This window comes from Notechis scutatus, chromosome 3 (genome assembly GCF_049901735.1).
Source record: "Notechis scutatus isolate UNSWTSFEM ecotype Mainland chromosome 3, rNotScu1.2, whole genome shotgun sequence".
Classification (NCBI taxonomy): domain Eukaryota; kingdom Metazoa; phylum Chordata; class Lepidosauria; order Squamata; family Elapidae; genus Notechis; species Notechis scutatus.
The window spans coordinates 167,007,270-167,028,434 of NC_142011.1; the positions used below are offsets into that span (position 1 = coordinate 167,007,270).

Consider the following 21,165-nt stretch of genomic DNA (forward strand, 5'->3'; position numbering starts at 1 on the left):
ACTGCTTTAACATGATTTGCAGCTTAAGTCTGTCATCCGTTCTCTCCCTTCCTCCCCAACTGTTGTATTTAGCTAATATTAGTTGTACTTTTATCTCACTGTATTTTGTTTATTTTTAAATACGTAAATTGTTTATATAATTTCAGGAAGTTTTACAGGAGGAGCTATACCCCTATTGTAGAACGCATGTTTCACAAGTCCCAGTTTGAAAACCTAATCTCTGTCATCTCTAGTTAAAAGCATTCCAGGTAACAGGCAATGGGAAAGAACTCTGTTTATGCCTGTAAAGAATTTCTGGACTAGAGAGTATACTATTAAGCAACTAGTCTAAATTAAGCAATTAGACTAAATTTTGATAGGGTCATTCATTTATTAGATAATGTACTGTATGTATAAGGCTCTCACAGTGTTGTTTAAAAATACCATGCACATTCTAGCTATTAATAACTCAGTTTCTCCTTGCATCATGGCATGGCTTTGCCATTGTTCAATATTTCTCACAAAATTTAACAACAGTTACATTTAAAGCTTGATCGTAATTCAGTGTTGGAACTAAAACATTGAATAGAATTGGCTTATGTGCTGTTGTCCCTTTTTCTACTTGGTTGAACCTTAGCACTAAACTTTTAGGTCAAGGGATCTCTCAAGGCTGTTAAATTCTATTATTCTATTAACTTCTGTAACATTTACAGGAGGTGATAAGCATCCTTCTGTTCTGCTTCCTGGACTGATGGTTCTCTTTATTACATTCAATGTAGCTGCGAACATTATTGCAGACAGTACATTTTCAAATTACAATGAAAGACATTACATAGCTGTTAATTTCTAGGTATCAGCATTTCCTGAATTTAGCATGTGTTGGAAGCATGCAATTGAAAATGTATGTTTTGACAACACAGAGCATTGTGTGATTTCATTGCCAGTTGTCATGCAGATGCTTTTTTTGGTTGGAAGCCTATACTTTGCCAAGAACAATAGGACTTCAGACTTATTTAAGCTGATATCTCCAGTTTCCACAAGTTCACTTTAAATGTGTCTGACAATTTGAATGGCTGTTGGGGGTTTCCTGTTTACCTAGCTGTTTGGTTGTCCTAAATAGCCTTTTAGCTATTCCATGCTGTCTGAAATACAATTGCTTCCTTATATCAGCTCTGAGATCGTCCCAACTAGATCAGTTTTTTGATATTTTAAGATCTTGAAATTAAGTGAAATGAAATGAAGAGGCCTAGTCTAATCTCCTGTAGTTTAAGTGCTTAATTTTATTTCTGTATTCATAGTTTGTCCCAAGCAAGCACCTGAAGAACTGTCTTCCATTCGGGACTCAAGCCTTACAAATGCACCGATGCAAAGCAAGCTAGTGTCTTCCTTCCAGCAGCATACCAAAAAGGCACTTAAACAGGTAAAGTAACATTTCTTGATTGAGTATCCATTTGCATATCTAAACTAATTGAATTGAATCATTTATTTTTACCCAATCGTTTATTTTTACCCACATTTTATACAAATGATTTTTTTTTTACAATAGATGCAAAATTCCATGCTAATAGGCATCTTACCCAAAACAAAAGTATTGGATGAAAAAGAAACAGTACTGAAATAGAACCATATTAAAAAGTGGGTGGAAGTGACTTCCGGTTTGAAGGGCTTCGGTGACAGATAGAAATCCGCGATCATGCGCGGTTTCTGTCGGCTCGCTGCTGGAGCACCCCGAGCCAGCTGGTTTTGGGGCTAAGCCACCCCGTAGAGGTGGTGAAGAGGGGGGAGACTTCCTGCAGGGTTGAGGAGAGCCGCATCTCTCCTCCTCAGCTGGCCATTACTCCCTTTCCCGAAAGCGGCTGTAGTGGTGGTCAGAAATGGCCACCACAAAGGAGAACTCGACCGGAAAAGAATGTGCAGGAGGAAGATAAGAAGTGAAGGTTTTGGCTGACCAGGTTAAATTGTAAAAGCAACAACTAAGGTACCCTGGAATTTAAACTTACAAAAAATAGCATCGCTCCCAAAGAAGAGTCGGAAGCAGCGAAGGAAAGTGAAAAGAGAAAGGTTTGGCTTTTTTTTTTCTTCTCTCTCCTTCCCTATACTGACAACTAAGAGACTTAAATAAGAAATCGGAAAAATCTGCTTTGACATCAATAGGCAATTAAGCTGAAAATAAAACAAAATGCAAAAGGGATAATAAAGATTTCTGGACATTAAAATTTTTCTTTTCATAAGCAGGAAGGGAGAAAAAGAATAAGGGCAGGATCTGGAAGAGGGAGGAGACTGCCTGGAATTAAAAAGAATCTACAGTAAAACTTCAACAAGACTTCTAAAAGATACATTTTAACTGAAACTTTGCAACTAAATAGTAACCCCAGGAAGAGAAAGTGAAAAAAAGAGCAAAAAAGCAACAGCTTGCGTGTATTTGGATTATTTGGTGATCTTTGGATTCTTGGTTATTATATTTGAATGACTAAAATCAATTGGGTGGTTGTTTAAAAATTTATACAATGGCATCACTTCTGAATGAATTGAAAATGGAACTTAAAAAGTACAAAGAAGATGCACAAGAAGGGAAGGGTTCTTTTGGCTTCGTTTTTCAATTCTTAGAAATGGAGATTTGGAACTATGAGAAACAACAAGAAATGACTGCAAAACAAGAAGACTGGGACAAAGAAGAAGCCATCTTTAATGAACAAGCAATTTTATGTGGGGAAGAAAAAGGAAACGGGGGAAAGAGAATGGAGAATTTAAGATTTAAAAAAACAACCAAAGAAAAGAAAAATAATTCAAAAAATAAGTATAATACTGGAAAGCAACAGAAAAGGGAAATACAGAAGAGAGAAATAGAGGTAGAGAGACAATGGGGTAAAAAGGGGAGAGAGAAGAAGAGAGGGAAGAAGGAAAGGAAAAGAAGTTACAAAGGACCGGACCAAGATATAGAGAAACAGGACCTATTTAGAGATAATGGGTCAAAATCTAACTGAAAAAGGGATTCTGTAAAGGTACATAAGATTGTACTGTTATATTAGTAATAGAAATAACTTTAGAAAATTGGAAACAACGTATGATTAAAATGAGGGATAAAACAGTTAGTGTAATTTAGTGAAATGTTTGTGAATAAAATAAGTGAAATAAATTAAATGAGAAAATTGAATTAGGAAGGAACAGCAACATTTTAATTAGTTAATGTTTTATAAAATATAAGTGGGGGGGATTAACTATGGAAAGCTTATAATTGTTCCCATAGCAGTATATTTAATTGAAAAGTAATGTTAAAAATGTTAAGACTTTAATGAATATTAATATTAATGATAGAATTGAATTGGAATGGAATGTTGTTTTAATTATATACATTTATAATTTTTTCTTTTTTGAAGAATACAGTGTGTATTTTAAGAATGTACCAAGCAGAATCCGAATGGAAGTTATGTATTATATTGAATGTTACAACTTTAGGGAAAAGATATAAAGGCGTCATACTCCAATCAGTTAACTACAGGAGAAATTTTGTTTAATGAGAAAAGATAATAGATAATTGAAACAGGACAGACAAAAAATATAAATACAATGATTTGAATTGAGATGAGATAATTAAAATAAAATTGAGAAAATTAAAAGAGGGGAGAAGCTATGCAGAAAATGTAAAATAGTAATAAGATATGGAATAGAATATAAAAATGAGCATGAACCTGAATTTGTGTCTGTACGAAGAAAGGTAACCCGGGATTACGCTACTTTCAAAAAAGACAAAAACTACAAAAAAGTTTTATTTGTATTTTTTTTTCTCTTTGTGAAAACTCAAATAAAATTTACAAAAAAAAAAAAAAAAAGTGGGTGGAAGCTTCAGATGCTGAAAGATATGTCTTGCAACTTCCTGGATTTGTGTCTTCCATGTTTTTAGGTCCCTGATGTGTTGGACACATTTCCAAGGCATGCTAAAATGCCATCTCACATTCCGGAAAAACTTTCTATATATATAAAACATTGAGGTGTTCTCTCTCTCTCTCTCTCTCTCTCTCTCTCTCTCTCTCTCTCTCTCTCTCTCTCTCCCTCCCTCCCTCCCTCCCTATCCCTATCCCTATCCCTATCCCTATCCCTATCCCTATCCCTATCCCCATCCCTATCCATCTATCTATCTATCTATCTATCTATCTATCTATCTATCTATCTATCTATCTATCTATCTATCTATCTATCTATCTATCTATCATCGAAATAGAGATATATAAAACACCTCAGTGTCTTTGTTTGATATGTGCAAGAATCTGATCACTATGTAGCAAATCTGTGGTTCTTCAGGTACCACATTAATTTCAATTATGTATACAGTACTGGAAACATTACTTAGGGAAAACACATCCTGGCTTGTTTCTGATTCTGAAGTAGGGGCTGGGGAAAAATAATGCTTTCCTCTTCCATGGGTTAGCATTGGACAAAGGTAAACACCTAACGGTACCTACGGTATCTATTCCATTACCATAGGGGAAGGGATGTGTTTTTATCAGAACAATGTATGATTTGTAGGAGACTATAGTTAAGAGGTGAAGCATGCCACATTTCAGTGCTAAGGGCTTTCAAGTTATACAGTCTTTTAACTGAACAATTGTTTGGTCAGACCACTTCTGTAGCATCCACAAATCTTACAGCAATTCTTTGCCACTGACATTTGAATAATCACAGCCTTCTTTCGCTCCCATATCTATCTTGACATTGCTATTATATGACAAAATAACAGCACTCATAGTAACACTATGATTCACAATCTGCTCATCTTTCAGTATGATATATGCCATTATTTGTCAGCAATGTCAATTCTTTTCAAAAGAAGAGTTGAATATAAATTTGGCATCTGAAATGGCACAATCCAGAAACAATAGGAAGATATTTCAGTTCGGTAGGACACTCTGTCACTAACTTCAAGGTGGCAGTCTTTGGGGAAAGGAATTTTAAAAACCAATTTCATTGTGAAACAGTTGAGATATAATTCATTGGGAGTTTTAATACTATTATAGTTTAATAACATAATTTTAGGGAGAGGATTTGGTTTCCTTATATCACTGTATTAATTAGCACATTAATACATGATGGTCTGTGTCAGATGTAATAACTGTTCTGTCAGTGGCCTGTATCTAAAATGTACTTTTCACCCACTGTGCCATCTGATGGATCTCTTTATAATTTCCCACTCCACTGCTCCATCATGGGAAATTTGGTGTGTTTGTGTGTGTGAATGTATGTGTATGTAAATATTATGTGCATCTGTAGAATGCAGTCTAAAAGAACTTGCATACTAATTATATTACACTTCAAAGTTCCATAAGACATTAATGTGGTTTTTGTATCCCTTTGGAAAGGAGATAGAAATGGAATAGTTCAGAGTTTCACAGGGAAACTAAATATGGATAAATATTTTCATAGGAAATATTGAGCCCAGCAGCAAGGTGAAATAAGCAAATATCAACTGAGGGCAAAATCCATAAATATCATTGCAGTTGTCTTGATAGCATAAAATATTCAAGAGAAAAATGCAAATACATAGTCATTCTGCAATACTAAACAAGCAGTGAAACTTCCTTTCAAAAAGATTATCAGTCTCAATTGTGTTTACCTTAAGGAGGGAGTCTTCTATTCTCCCTTCTTTTCCTTTTATGCTCCAAGTATTCATTACCACCAGATGCAGGCAGCTGGATTTGATTTAACTCCAAACTGTGTATCCTATCTCTTAGGTGAATGAACTTTAAACAGCAATTTTTGTTCAGAAAATTGCTGTTGGGAGTCAGTTTTGCTACTGTATATCTACTCTTCAGACCTTCTATTGCTTTTATGTACTTACAATGTGCTTCTGTTCTACTACAAATAGCCCACAGTGCTTCTGAATACACAGAGATGTTAAGCAATTATATGTGACACATACCACCTTATATTAACTTACTGGATCTATTTTGCTGTACCGGGAGGTGAACCTTTAACATGTCCTGGGAATAAACTGCTTACACTGTGGAGTGCCAAAAGCATCATGGACTTGGTTGACGATTTTTTTTTTTTTTGGCTCTTCTGCTGATTTCCAAACTCTTCTCATGCTTTATTCAGTATGTTAGGCAAAAGAATGAAACTTTGAATATTTGCTTTGATTATATTTCAGTTTATTTTTCTTTAAATCAATGCTAGATACAGATGAATGTAATGGAAAATTACGTGATTCAGACTATTAGAGGTTTTTTTTTTGACCAGTTACTTTCACTGATGTGAGGACAATACCATTAGACTCAACCATTCCACATTTGTGACTTTCTCCTGCTTCTATCTTTTCCAGCCATCATTGAGACAATGTGAATTATTTTGGCACAAATATAGTTAGGATGACCTTAGAACAGGAGTGTCAAACTCATGGCCTGCAGGCCAGATTCGTCAAGTGCTGGCCCCACCCCCACCCAGTTTAGCCAAGGGGGAAAAAGTCCTGATACGTCACGTGATGACGCCGTGATGACACAAGTTTGACACTTAGACACTGCCTTAGAAATTGCTATCTATCATTCCTGGGATCTGCTATTGAACCAAAATTCAAGACTTTCTTGTCCATAAAAGTCTCCTTGTATCAAGCCATGGTTGTTGCCATTAGTCTCTCAACTAGTCATCTTGATTTCCTTGGTAAAAAGATAGGATTCATATATCTAAAGGTTGTTGCTCTAGCCTGACCAGAAGTTAGTACAGTTGAAGCAATAAGGAAATGACCAATGACAGCAGTTCCTGACTAATTCCTGCAGGGCCAGGAATTTGAGGATTTTTTTTTAAGCTTTAGTTTCCAGTCATATTTAATGGGAAATTGCTGTGGGCATATTGAATGGTTTGCTTCTGAATATTTGGCAACTCAGTTTTGGAAGTCTCCAGAGGCCAAACAATAGGGTTTGCGGGCCATCTGTCTGGTGCAAATGGCCCATCACTATCTTATTAAAAGATACTGAGTCAGACTATTGGTCCATCTAGTTCAGAGTTGTCTGCAATGAATGGCAGAGGCTATCCAGGACTTCAAGTTGGAATCCTTCTGAAGATACCATGTAGGTCTTCTCTTGAGTACAGCTATGCAGACAAGGCTGAGACACAATTAAAGAGTTGTGAGCTGGACTTCAGCCTGACTGATGTAGACAGTGATGAAGGAAGCGCTGCTTAGGTAAGTATATCTGAGTTATTCAACATTTATATTCTTTTTTCATTGTAACTATTATCCTTGATAAAATCATTTCCAGCATGTATCAGTGAGTTTTGACAAAAGGGTTCATCGTTATATATTGTCATTTCTCACAAGACATTTTTACTTTATTTTTTTCAGTAGTACCAAAAAGCATTGAAGGCATTGGGTCAATTTCATTAACATTGAAGGAAAAGAAGTTATGCTTTTCATAGAGACTTTGCCACTGGAACACATTCTATGATTTCAAAAAATATATTAGAATTGTATTATATTAACTTGAAAGGGTCAAAAGTTAGTTCATATAAACCCGTTAGCTAGGAAAGAAGAGTCCTGTCGGATACCCATGCATTCAGCTGAGCACTGGAGATGGACCAGGCTGAATGTAGGCCTTTTTCATAAACTCATTAAACCATGATGAAAACAAGAGAGGGAACATCATACTAGCAAGTATAATCCCAGTCTGTTTTGCAAATAAACTCATGATTTTTTTTGTAATTTTCCTGATCCTATTCTTGAAATACTACATTTGATTAAACTGGGGTCAGCCAAAGGCAGCTTGGCAGATGCCAAAACCCAGAAGAAGGCTTTAAGTGAAAGGATTTGGTTGTTGAACAGAATTATCTTTTGTCTATTACAAACTTGGTGAGAAATCTGTGTGCCAGAGCAACCTACGATGGCTTGTCACTTGGCTATTTGATTCTAAACATAACAAAATGTAAGAGATACTTATACTATGCATATGCTTTCAGATCCTCTTTATGCCAGGTTCAGATGAGTTTTCCCCTTGGACACAATTTATTTGGTCTGCATGCCTTGACTAAAGAATTAATTAGTGCAGCAAAAGAGGATAAGAAAAGAACTGCTGGTTGTCTGTACAGCTAGTTGGTTGGGGGGTGAAGCATGGAAACAATGTTTGATTGCATCTCATGGTTATTAGTCCCATGAAGAAGTGCCTGCTCAAGTTATTGCATAGTTGTATATACGTAGTTACTTGTACTGCTGCCAGGAATGACACCATTTTAGCAGCATACCACGAGCAGGAGGTCTGGTTTTTTGTTCACTAGATTACAGCATTTTTTTGCTCACCAGGTAACATCAATTACAATACATGGTTGTTTCTTTTTACACGTGTCTTAGGAAACTTCTTCCATAGTAAAAATAATGAGCTGGTACACAGTAGAGAGCTCTGCTAAGGGAAGAGGCAAAAGTTCTTTCACACTGTTGTCCTTAAGCGAGAAGATGAAATTGCTAAACAGCATGGCATCCATTGGATACCATTACATTATTATAATCGATTGTTCATTCCATAAAGAAAGAAAAAGTCAATATCTGTGCAAGTGTGATGTCCATATTTTGAGTCTTGAAGATAGCAGTCCATCTATGCAGTACTAGAATGGGATGGATGGAAAAGGCCTCAGCCTATGGCTAGAAAGATAATGCCACTGATGATTTGTGACAAAGTTCATGGCAGAAGATACATGGAATTAGAGCAGCCAGTGTTGGTTTCAAAGATTTAAACACTACGTAATGTCCTCAACACCAAGTGGCAGAGAAGCCAATGCCATGCCATTCCCACATCAACAAGGAAGAAAGACAAGGAAGAAAGTATTTAATATTTAGGTAGAATAGAAACAGTAAAAGAAGCAAGAAAGCCACCGGATGAACCTAGAGGTAGGGGAGACAGATAATAGAAACCAGATTGTTGTCTTTTTTCTGTTGTGAATACAATATGGATACAATAAAAGCCATTGCTATGATGTATGGTGCTAGCATCCGTTGGAGAAAAGGTATGGAGTCTTATTACAGAATGGAATTTAGAGGTGCTTGAGCTTCTTATAGTGTTATCAGATATTATATTCCTGTAAAGGTTTCAATGTGTTTTACATTGCTTTATCATTGCTATGTAACATTTCTGGGGCTATGTAACCAATGACCTTGCTAACCTTTACAAGGCATCTCCTGTGTTAGGCACTATATTTCATCACACACTTGAACATTCACATGTTTAATTAACCATAGATGCCAGCCCTCTGGAGCAGGCCCCATCACCAATCCCCCTTGCTTTTCAAATGGACTAGGTCTTTGAGAAGCTATCTCTCATACTCTCCTGTGCTCTGGTTAGTGGTGGGAGATTAATATGGTACAACACATGTACTTGGAAAGAGTTCCACACTTATACCCATAGAAGAACCAAGAACATGCTCACTCTTGGGGCAGTACTGTAGATATTGCATGATCAAACTAATGTTCCTATACTGAGTGCACAATCTTTGGGTCCTGAAAAGTTAAAAAGAAAACCAGCTCCTGTCTTCTGGCAAGCAAAGTTGAACACAGGCATGACTCAGTGAGCAATTGATTTGCGTGTGAGGTGCAGAAATGCCTGGCCTCCAAGAATTTAACTTTTAGGGTCTTGCTGCTTCATAATGCTCCTAGTCATCCTGTGGCCCTCCAGTTCAGCCATCCAAAACTTGAGATTTCCTTCTTGCTGCCTAAACTACCATTTTGATCCAACTGAAGGCACAAAGTCTGACACGACTTTCGTTTCCTACTAACACTCGCCAACCTTATTTTGCACCTTATGCTCAATCTTTGGAGGCAGCAGAGGGGCAGAAATTCTGTATGACCATTTGTTGTCAGTTTATTTATACATTTATTTATTTATTTGTCAAACTTGTATGCCACCCATCTTGCCAAAGGTGTTGAGTATTGTAAAGCAGGACCTGCTTGAAGAACTTGTTGATCAATAGTTTCTAGAATCCTGGTTTTTCTAATAATGTTGTAAGTAATTTCAACTGTTGCTCTGTGCTCTCATTCATAAAATTAACTGGGGCACCTGAGTCTATAAGAGCTGAGAGCTGTATTCCCTTATTTGGGTTTGAATAAAGGGTCACAGGACAATACCTCTTGTAAGCTGCCTGAGCTCTTCTTAGTTGTTTGAGAATTGGCTTGCTAGCTTCTTGAGAGCATTTTGGATACTTGAAGGCTACATGGGCTGTGGTTCCACAAATGTACGACTTTCTAGCTGAATAACTACTTTCATCATCTTGGCTGGCTGGCTGGGGCTCCAAAGTAGAAACAAATTGAAGTTTGTCCTTCTGTTTCTCTGCTGAGCACAAGATTCTTTTTACCACTCCTGTTTTCCTGATTTCTATGGCACTGGTCCCTGATAAAGTTACTGGAGTGGGAGTGAGGTAGATTTACCCTTCTTTATCTTATTATTTTCTTAGTACCTCAACTCTTTCAACCATACATCAATTAATGCATAACACTGGAATAATTCTTCTAGATCAGGGGTGTCAAACTCACATCGTCACAGTGGCATCACATGACATATTGGGACTTTCTTCCCCTTTGCTAAACTGGCATGGGTGTGGCCAGCATGTGATGCATTCGGCCTATGAGCTGGAAGTTTGACAGCCCTGTTCTACATTCTCTAAGTTAGAATTAGTACATCAGCAAGAACTCCTCAAAACTGGTTAATCAAACCATAACATTCCACTTCATATTTCTTGCATGTGATTGAAAATCCAATATGTACTTGTAAATGCTGCAGTTGACTTGCTTTAGCATGTGAATCTTTCCATTTGTTGAGGATTTCCTAGTCTGATCATTAAATGGCACTCTAAATCTTTGCATGGAATTCTGGTAATTATCCAGTAAATGAATCTTTGCCTTCAGTGAGCCAACTTGATTGCCCCCTTTTTAAGCAGAATTGCAACAAAATTGATCCTGGAGAAACAACAACAACAAAAAAAAAAACCTGCTGAGCTGCTCCTAACTAAAAGTTTGTCCCAAGATTATGCTACCTATACCATAGCATCATGTAAACTCATTATTTGTACATTCATTTGTTGTTTGTACATCCATTTGTTTCAATAATGCTTCAGCAAATTGTTCTTTGGATATTGAAATGCCCTAAGAATCTGATGCCATCTCTACATTCAAAGACACAGTTTGATGCCTGACTGGAGAAAGTAGAGGCTTTCAAGACTGATGTAAGTCTTCAAAATATGCAAGTCAGGAGACAAACCTTATAAAAAATATTGGAATTCTACCTTTTCATTGTAGAGTGCAATACAAGTAGTTCTCAATTTATGATGACAATTGGAATTACTGTCATAAATTGGTGTAGTCTTAAAGTGAGTCATCATGTAATGAGACCAGATGTTATGACCAATTTATCAAGGTAGTTAACTGAATCGTGGTTGTTAAGCACTTCTAGCTTCCATAATTGTTTTTGCTTTTTGGCAGCTGGATGGGAAAATTGAAGATAACGATCAAGTGGGCACAGCATGCTGCAACCTTGATAAATGTGAGCCAGTTGCCAAGTGCCTGAATATGATCCTGTGATGATGGGCGTGATGCAACAGTTATAACTGAGGATGGATTGTATGTCACTTTTTCTGAGACTCTTGTTTCTTCAGACAATCTGTAAATGAATAGTTGTAACTCATTTGTAGTAATAAAATCTTGAGAACATGATAGTGTTCTCGGCTCTTTTGGTATAAAAGGAAAACAAGATAGAATAATCTTGAGTTTCTTTCTTACCCCTTGGTCTTTCTCAGGGAAGAGCTCATGTTTATTTAACAACTTTTACATTCTTTCTTCAAACTTTAGCAATGTAATGAACAAGAACTCCCAGATGTACAAGCTGGAATCAAAAGAGGGAAGCCTTTTTCATGGTCATATTCCTAACATCTGATGGAAAATGGAAAAGGCAAGGAAGTTCCAAAAAGGCATATATTTTTGCTTTTTTATTATACAAAGAAGACTCTATGTATAGATTATAGCAAATTGTGGGTAGCCCTTAAAACATGGGCTACTTTATCTATTTACTGAAAAGAAATGTAGGTTGAAAAAGAAGTTACATAACATGGAGCACCTAAAAGGGTTCAAAATTGGGTATACTTAGATCATACATTGTCATAAACATAAGTGCAGAGAAAAGCAATCAGGATGATTAGGGGACAGGAGACTAAAACATATGAAGAACGGTTACAGGAACTGGGCATGTCTAGTCTAGTGAAGAGAAGGACCAGGGGAGACATGATAGCAGTCTTCCAATATCTGAGGGGCTGCCACAGAGAGGAAGGGGTCAAGCTATTTTCTAAATCACCTGAAGGCCAGACAAGGAATAATGGATGGAAACTGAACAAGGACAGATTTAACCTGGAAATAAGGAGAAACTTTCTGACAGTGAGAACAATCAACCAATGAAACAGCTTACCCTCAGAAGTTGTAGGAACACCATCACTTGAGACTTTCAAGAAGAGGTTGGGCTCCCATCTGTCAGAAATGGTATAGGGTCTCTTGCTTGGGCAGTGGGTTGGCTAGATGACCTACAAGGTCCCTTCCAACTCTGATTATCTATCTATTATCTAAATGACCTAAGATAGACTTATAATAATAATTTGATAGTGGGAATTGAGGAAGACCTTGGGAATCTCTTGGTGAAAGTGAAAGAAGAAAGTCCAAAGGCTGGTCTACTGCTCATTTTTTAAAAAAACTAAGACTTTGTCAACAGGCGGTACCAACCCAATGGAAAAAGATGGAAAAATAGTTGAAATAACAGATTTTACCTTCTACAATAAGAAAAATGTACAGGAATATTGATTATATCATGAAATAAAAACATGTCAGCTAGAGAGGAAAAACTATCACTGTTTTAGATAAAATATTAAAGCGCAGAAACATTGCACTTACAACAAAAGTATGTAGAGATTATGTTTTTCCCAGTTGTATGAATTAAATTTTCACATACAGCTGTAAAAGGTGGATCATTTGAAGGACTGAGTAAGAAAAATTGATTCTTTGAAATTGTGTACTGAAAATAAATGTTGAGAAACCCCTGGACGATGAGAAAAAATACTTCATTTGATATTAGATGAAATAAAACCAGACTACTTACTGAACACTTTAAAATGGGACTAAAGCTTAAACATTTTGGACACATAATATAAAGAGTCATAGGAGAAAATGTTGATCTCAGAAAATTCAAAGACTACCAAAAAAGGTGACTAAAGTAAACTAAGTGGCTGATGACACAAGCACAAGCTTACTAGGTTCAAATAAATAAATCCTGTTGAAACAATATTAATTACGTCCCAAAGAATCAAAAGCAAATGAAAAACAATACCTAGACTAGAGGGCCTTGGATCAGCTAAGCCAGGATCGTCTTTACAATGGTAGAATGGAATGAAATCTCCATCCACCTTGTAATTTTGATTCACAATGTGGTTGTCGCAAAATATAGCTTTGTCTAATGTCTCAACTGAAAATGCTCACAAGGCCAAAAGGCTAGTTGCATTTTAGTGTATGTAGTGATGATGAATCAAGATCCTAGCAATATGTATAATTGTAAGCAATCTGATGTATTTCCATCTTTCCAGAATAACTGGTATTGAACAAACGTTGCTTCAGCAAATATTAACAAAAGAAAAACTGGATGCTAGTTCTCTGATGTTCGACATAACTTGTTGACAACACTGGTTTTAGAAAAATGCTATTTTGATTCTAAATTTGTTTTATTGTTGAAATAACAAACAGCAGTGCCATTAAAAGCAGCAGGGTGCAGGGTGCTTCCTAGTTAGCTTGTTTGCTTTTGTGCTTGGTAGAAGAGAGATAATATTTCCCCACAGGAGATTTTTCAATTGACCACATTAACATCTTAATACATGTTTTTTTCTAAAAAGAAATGGTTATCCTCTTTAAAAAAAAGAAAAGAAGCAATTGAAAATTGATATATTTTCTGCCTTTCCTGTTCTCATCAGCGTTAGCAAGATTTCTTTCATTACGCCTCTATGGTTTACACACACATTATTTTCTGTTTCTGGAAATTAAATAACAAAGAGGAACCTGTAACTGTTAACATGCTTTTTGTTGTTAACCAATTAAGAAAGTGAATGTAGATCTTTAAGTGCTTGTAATTTCTCAGTTGTTTTGGTACATGTTTACAGAATAATAAGAGCACTATTAATTTTAAACTAGTGGAATTAACAAAAACAGTAAACCTCAGGGCCATTTTTTGATAATGGGGAAATATGATACAGATAGCCCTCAGCTTAAAATAGTTTGTTTAGTGATCATTTGAAGGTACAAAGGCAATTTAAAAAGTGACTTATAACCATTTCTCACACTTACAACTGTTGCAACATCCCCATGATCACATGATTAAATTTCAGATTTTGGCAACTGAGTCATATTTATGATGATCACAGTGTCGTTTGAGTAACTTTTGCAACCTTCTGACAAGCAAAGACAATAGGGAAGCCAGATTGACTTAACAACTGTGTTACTAATTTAACAACTACAGTGATTTACTTAACAACTATGGAAATAAAGGTTGTAAAATGAGGCAAACTATCTCACTTAGCAACATAAATTTTGGGCTCAATTGTGATTGTAAGTCAAGGACTATGTCAACTTTGGAAGCCATATTGAGACCAGTGTATGTAGTTAGACATAATAACATTCTTTTTCTAATTCAAGGTCATGTTCTTTTTGCACATAAGTGAGAGGAAGTCTTAAGTTGGGACGGATGGTGATTGGTCCATGTAATGTAATGATGGGTGCAGGGATTGGATTTTTAGTTTTTTCTTATTGCAAGGAAGCCCGGAACTTTCAGATTTGGGATTTCCCAGTTGTGCCATTTAATATCAAAATAAACTTTTTAGAAGATGTCTGTCTCGGAGTTATTGGTTGGAGTGGAGATTTGCTGGAACGCTGACATTATCCTGAATCTATAAATAGCTACCAGCATCCCGAAAGGGGACTGTCTGGGGTGCTGAGCCCCAGTACTGACCCAAAGCTGGAGCAGTGCAAAGATTCAACAAAGTTGGAAGAAAAGGAGGAATCTACAGAAGGAACGGTGACAACAGACACTGGAGGATTAATTGAGACCCATGTCCTCCACCTGAAGAATTTGTGCAAGCAATTGAAGCTGCAGAGGAAAGACGGAGGTTAGGCACTCGGCCCAAAGAAACATATTCCTAGGAAAGCTGTCAGACTGAGCTGAATCCAGAAATGGGACCGGAGGAGAAGCTGCCTGAACACCTTTCCTACTCCAGCTCTGTGAGCTTGGGCCATGCGTCAGAATGGAAAGACTTGGGGGCTTTTAAATCAGACAACTCCCAAGACTGGGACCTGTTGCCTCCATCCCGTAGCCAATCATTGGCAGAGCTAACAGAGCAATTTCAGTGACTTAAAGTGGAAAGTTATATCTCACAGCCACAACCTCTCCAGCCAAGCTGGGCCTTAACTCAGTCCACGTTCACTTTCTCTGGTCCAAGACTTGACAGTGGAACCAGCGTGGCGTTGGCTAGAAGTGGCTGAAGAATCAGCTCAGCACAGCAGGCCCAAGCAGCAAAGGAGGGACAGCAGATGCAGCCAGCAATTGGTACCTTACAACCCCCAATTCCTCTGCCTCCACAGCCAGCAGTGAAATTACCCCCTTGGAGAGCATTCCCCCAGGATGGGGATTCTGTCCTGGTCGGGGTGGGTCCAATGCCAGTGGATGCCAGTTACCCCATCTGGTTCGGGACTACCATGGCCCCAAGTAGCAGCAACAATCCTGGCACAGCAATGGGGTCAGCTTAGGCAGCAGGCTGCAGCCACCCCTTCTTTCCCAGTGCAGTGAAGAGTTAAGCAGGTGGCCCCTATTCAACAGATTCCAATTCAGCTGCCCCTTAAAGTACCCCTGGAGGGGGCCCTCCTGCAGCCCATGCTGGCACAACAATTTCCAGCTCAGCTAGCAGTCTCCATGGCGATTCCTCCCCCCAGACTAGACCCACCAATCTTCCAAGCTACTTTTGACAGAAAACCTGAAAAATTTGCTTATTTTCTCAGCCAAATCTGGTCACATATAGATCAATTTGGAAACCACTATGCAAAGATCACAACCTAGTTTCCGCAATTATAAATGGGATGAATGAGGGGGACACTTCCATTTGGGTGGCCCAACTATGAGGATGCCCCCAAACTAAATGATGCCGACACATTTGTTGAACTGCTCAGGGCTAGATTTGAAAATCCTGACAGTATAGGTGAGAGTTAGGACAAAATAATGGAAATGAAGCAAGGTAATTGACCCTTAGAAAACTTTGTATGGGACTTTAGACAGGTTGCAAGCAACCTCATGAATCGGCCTGACAGAATACTTCTGCACTATTTTAAAGAAGCTATTGATCCAGAAGTCAGAAAAGCCTGCAGCATGAGAGGAATACCAGAGCAACTGAAAGACTGGTACGGCATGTCCATTAGGCTGGATAGAGCAATCCACCCACACCAAAAACCTCCCTCTGAGGGCCCTCCTAGGAGAACTTTGGCCAGATGCCCTCTGATTAAACCTGCTGAAGCTGCTCCTACCCAATCTATAAGGATTATAAAGTGCTATAGATATGGCCAGGCTGGTCATCGGGCAGCTCCTGCACCTGTTCCACAACCAAAGCCCAGTACAGCGGCCAAAAGAAGCAGAAGAACTCCATGAAAGCCTCCTGACATCAGCCAGGCATGCTGTAGAGGTTCCTCTCCCCACAGAAACAGCGAGGGACCTCCAGCCAAAGAAACCCTTTCAAAAAGGCAGATGAAGAAGAGGACCCCATGGTGAGTGCTGCCATTTCCCCTTTTACAGTTAAAGTGAAGTTGGTGGGGCCTGAGACTGGGGAGGCAGGGGAGGTGAAGCAGTAATAGATACCGGGTGTTCCAGATGCCTTATTGGGCTCCCTATCGTTGAACAATTAGGGATAAAAACTAAAACCCTAAAATGCCCAATCAAGTTTGAACAGGTAGATGGAACGTTAATTGGAGGAGTCCCAGCCATCCAAATTACAGAGTTGATCAAACTAGAAATGGGCAGGCATCGTGGACTTATACGATTTGTAGTGGCTCCAAAAATGTCAGAATCTATTATATTTTTGCCCATGGGCCTGGGGAACCCAGAGTGGGATGGAGTCCATCAAATGGCTAGTGTGATCTGCTGTCGTTGGGTCGGGGTGGTGGTGGAAGTTGGAGGGTGATTTTTTATTTTTTTATTTTTTTCCAGATTTTGTTCTATTGTATTTTATTAATTTATTTGATTCTTTTTGTTAGTTTTTATTGTTTTTTATTTTTATTTTTTGTTTTAAATATGGTTTTACATTGTGTAAGCCGCCTCGAGTCGCCATGGGCGAATAGGCAGCAATGATAAATGGGTGCCTACCATCAAATAGGAAGACGGATACTGGAAAATCATAATTGGTGTCGGCCCGCTGCCCTCGGTCCCTCCTGTAAAGAGACTGCCACCCAACAGGTCCACAACCAGAAGCGGTAGCCACCGCTTCAAACTCTCCTCCAGGTGAGCCCTGGGTTCCTAAAGAATACAGGGATTTTGCTGAGGCTTTTAGTGAAGAGGAATGCAACATTTTACTCCCCTCATCAAGCCACTGATTGTTCCATTGAATTAGAACCTGGGGCAAAACTGCCCAAGCCAAAGATGTATTCCATGACACCAGCCAAGATGACTGAGTTGAGGAAATACATTGATGCCAATTTAGCCAGAGGCTTCATCGAACCAGCAAAATCTAGGTTGGCAGCCCTGGTACTGTTTAAAGAAAAGAAAGATGGCATCTTGAGATTATAATGTGGACTCTAGAAGTGTGAATGCTGTATGCATAAAAAACCATGTACCCCCTCCCCCTAATGAAAGACTTACTAAATCACCTGCCTAAAGGCAAAATCTTTACCAAGCTAGATCTGAGAGAATCACAACCTACTACTGAGTCTGAATAAAGGAGGGAGACGAATGGAAAACTGCCTTCAACTGCCCTCTGGCTATTTTCCAGTTCTGAGTCATGCCTTTTGGACTCCAAGGGCCCCCCGTTGTAATTATGCAACTAATCAATGAAGTGTTGCATCCACATCTGTACAAGGGGGTGTCCTCGTCTGCTTGGTTGACATTCTTATATTCAGCAAAACCATCGAAGAACATGTCAAATTAGTCAGGCAAGTACTGAAAAAACTTTTACCCACCAAATTATATGCAAAGCTGTCAAAATGTGAATTCCATAAAGAATCTTTGGACTACCTGGGCTACCAAGTGTCTAACCAGGGGATTGAAATGGACCCTGGAAAGGTGAAGGCGGTGCTAGACTGGCAGCCATCAAAAACATGCAAACAACTTCAAAGCTTCTTGGGTTTTGCAAATTTCTATACATAATTTATCCCTTCATTTTCCAGAGCCTATCCTCCAGCATCCGTAACTTACCAAACCTTTTGTAGTCCAAGCCAATGCCAGTGATGTGGCTGTCACGGTGATTCTACTTCAAAAGAACTCTCAACACAAGCTGATGCCTTGTGCTTATATGTCCAAAAAGTTGACGGACACAGGTTGTAGGTGGACAGTTTGGGAAAAAGAGGCATTTGCCATGTGATGGGCTTTACTGTCTTGGCGGCATTTCCTGGAAGGAGTGAAGGAACCTTCTTATGGACTGATCATAAGAACCTTGAGGCTCTGAAGACACCTCGGAAGCTTTCTCCTAAACAAGTCTGCTGGGCTCAATACTTCAAGAGATTCAACTTTAACATGAAATACATCCCAGGACGAAAAACATATTAGCAGATGCCTTGTCAAGAAAACCCTTATTTGACAGTCGCTGGGAGGAAGTAGTGTAAACTATGATATCAGAAGCTTAACCCGCAGGCCAAGCAACCACCAGAGGCCAAGCCAAGCGCAGCTCTTGACTCTTAGAAGACAAACTGACAACCGATTTGAAAGCAGCACTTTTAACCAATCCATGGTTTGCTGAAAATCAAACCGATTTGACAATGAATGAAGGATTAGCTTGGAAAGGATCCAAGATTTATGTACCCAATACCCTAAGATTGATGGCGCTAAAACATAGCCATGACTCATGGTTGGGGGGACACTTTGGGTTCCTAAGAATGCTGCATTTAGTCAGAAGACAGTTCTTGTGGCCAAAAATGAAAACTGATGTCGAAGGCTATGTAAAAAGATGTTCAATTTGTGCCATGATGAAACACAGAACTGGAAAAACCCCTGGCCTCCTCCAACAAGTAGCTAAACCAATGAAACCATGGGAAGAAATTGCAATGGACTTTATTGTGAAGTTACCAGAGAACTGAGGAAGTACCGTAATTGGACTGTTATCGATCTATTCTCTAAGCAAGCCCACTTTACAGTGTATAATGGACTAACTTTGGCTAAGAAACTGGTGAAACTGTTTGTGAAACATATTTATCAGCTCCACGGAGTGCCTTGTAATCTCAGATCAAGGTGTACAGTTTACTGCCAAGTTCTGGAGGGAGTTTTTGAAGTCCATGGGGTCATCCCAAGAACTTACCTCAGCGTTCCATCTGGCGTGTAATGGCGCCGCTGAAAAAATGAACACTATGGTGGAACAGTACATTAGATGTTATGTAAATTATCAACAGCAGAACTGGGTGGATCTGTTGCTGTTTGCAGAAGTTGCTTACAATAATGCAGTACACAGCAGCACGGGCTTAACTCCTTTCCAAATCACAACCAGCATGGATTTTGTCCCTATGCCAGAGTTGCCTAGGGAACCTCCAACATCCATGTCTTTAACGGATTGGATGGAATCACTAAAAAAGGGTTGGGAGGATACAAAAAAAGCTGTATTGGAAGCTGCTGAGGAATATAAAAAACAGGCAGACAAACATAGACCTCTCCAACCACCATTTAAAGGCGGGCACAAAGTGTTTTTGTTGACTAAATATCTTTAGTTGAAACTTCCTAGTAGAAAGTTGGACCAAAATATTTGGTTCCATTCCCTATATTGAGGGTAATCAATCCATTGACTGTCCAACTTAATATCCCTTGGCTGTTGGGGAAAATACACCCAGTATTCCATAGTAGCTTGTTGATGCCTGCTGTTGGTTCTAATCTACGGTCGGTACCAGAAGCTCCCCCCAAACTTCTGGTAGTACAGGGTGAAACACATTATGAGATAAAGAAAATCCTTGACTCTAGATTATACCGAGGACATTTACAATATTTGGTGCTCTGGAAAGGCTACCCTTTGTCAGAAGCTACTTGGGTAAAAGATATACGTGCAGATAGATTGTTTAAACAATTTCATGAACAATTCCCCGACAACCCAAAGGGTCCCCTTGGAGGGGGGAGAGGGGGTTAAGGGGGCAATGCATTAACCCCTGGTTGTGTTTTGTTTATTGTATTTTTCCAGGACATGATTTTTTTCAAGGGGGGACTCCTGTCAGCTTTGGAAACCATATTGAGACCAGATGCTCCCACTCTGCCACATTTGAGCCTGGGAAAGTGGGAAAGGGGAATTTCTTGGAGTGTATGTAGTTAGACATAATAACATTCTTTTTCTAATTCAAGATCATGTTATTTTTGTGCATAAGTGAGAAGAAGTCTTAAGTTGAGACGGATGGTGATTGGCCATGTGATGTAATGATGGGTGTGGCTGATGGATTTGTAGTTTTTACTTATTGCAAGGAAGCCTGGAACTTTCAGATTTGGGGTTCCCCAGTTGTGCCACTTAATATCCAAATAAACTTTTCAGAAGATATCTGTCTCGGAGTTATAGGTTGGAGTGGAGGTTTGCTGAAACGCTGACAGACTACCTGTATTAACAATCTTTGACTAGTCTTCTGTAGCTTGATACTTCTCAGATATGTTGAGACTAGTATACACAGATCTGTAATAGTACTTCAGCAGGGATTCTGGAGTTATATTCCCAAAATATCTGAAAGATACCAAGTTGGGAAGCTTTGCTTGGCATTGTTTATTTCACAAACTGAATGTGTGCAGATAAAAAAAAAACACCATTGCACTATATCATTTCCCAAAGCAAAGAAGCAATGAACATATCACAATAAAGCAAATTTCTCCCTACAAATAAGTGATAGGTTAGGGGAAAGCTATATGCTAAACTAGACTTTTAAATTAACTGTGTGATTAAAATATAACTCTCCATTGGAGTCAGAAAATAATGCCATTCTATCTCAATTACCAATGG

General features: G+C 38.6%; 1 protein-coding gene across 1 annotated transcript in view; it reads left to right on the forward strand.

Annotated features, from left to right (window-relative positions):
- Nucleotides 1-21,165, forward strand: part of ASXL3 (ASXL transcriptional regulator 3) — a 136,132-nt gene that overhangs the window by 66,990 nt on the left and 47,977 nt on the right. The window contains exon 5 of the mRNA XM_026670291.2: nt 1,278-1,399. Coding sequence (XP_026526076.2) covers nt 1,278-1,399 — 122 coding nt within the window. The remainder of the gene's footprint in view (nt 1-1,277; nt 1,400-21,165) is intronic.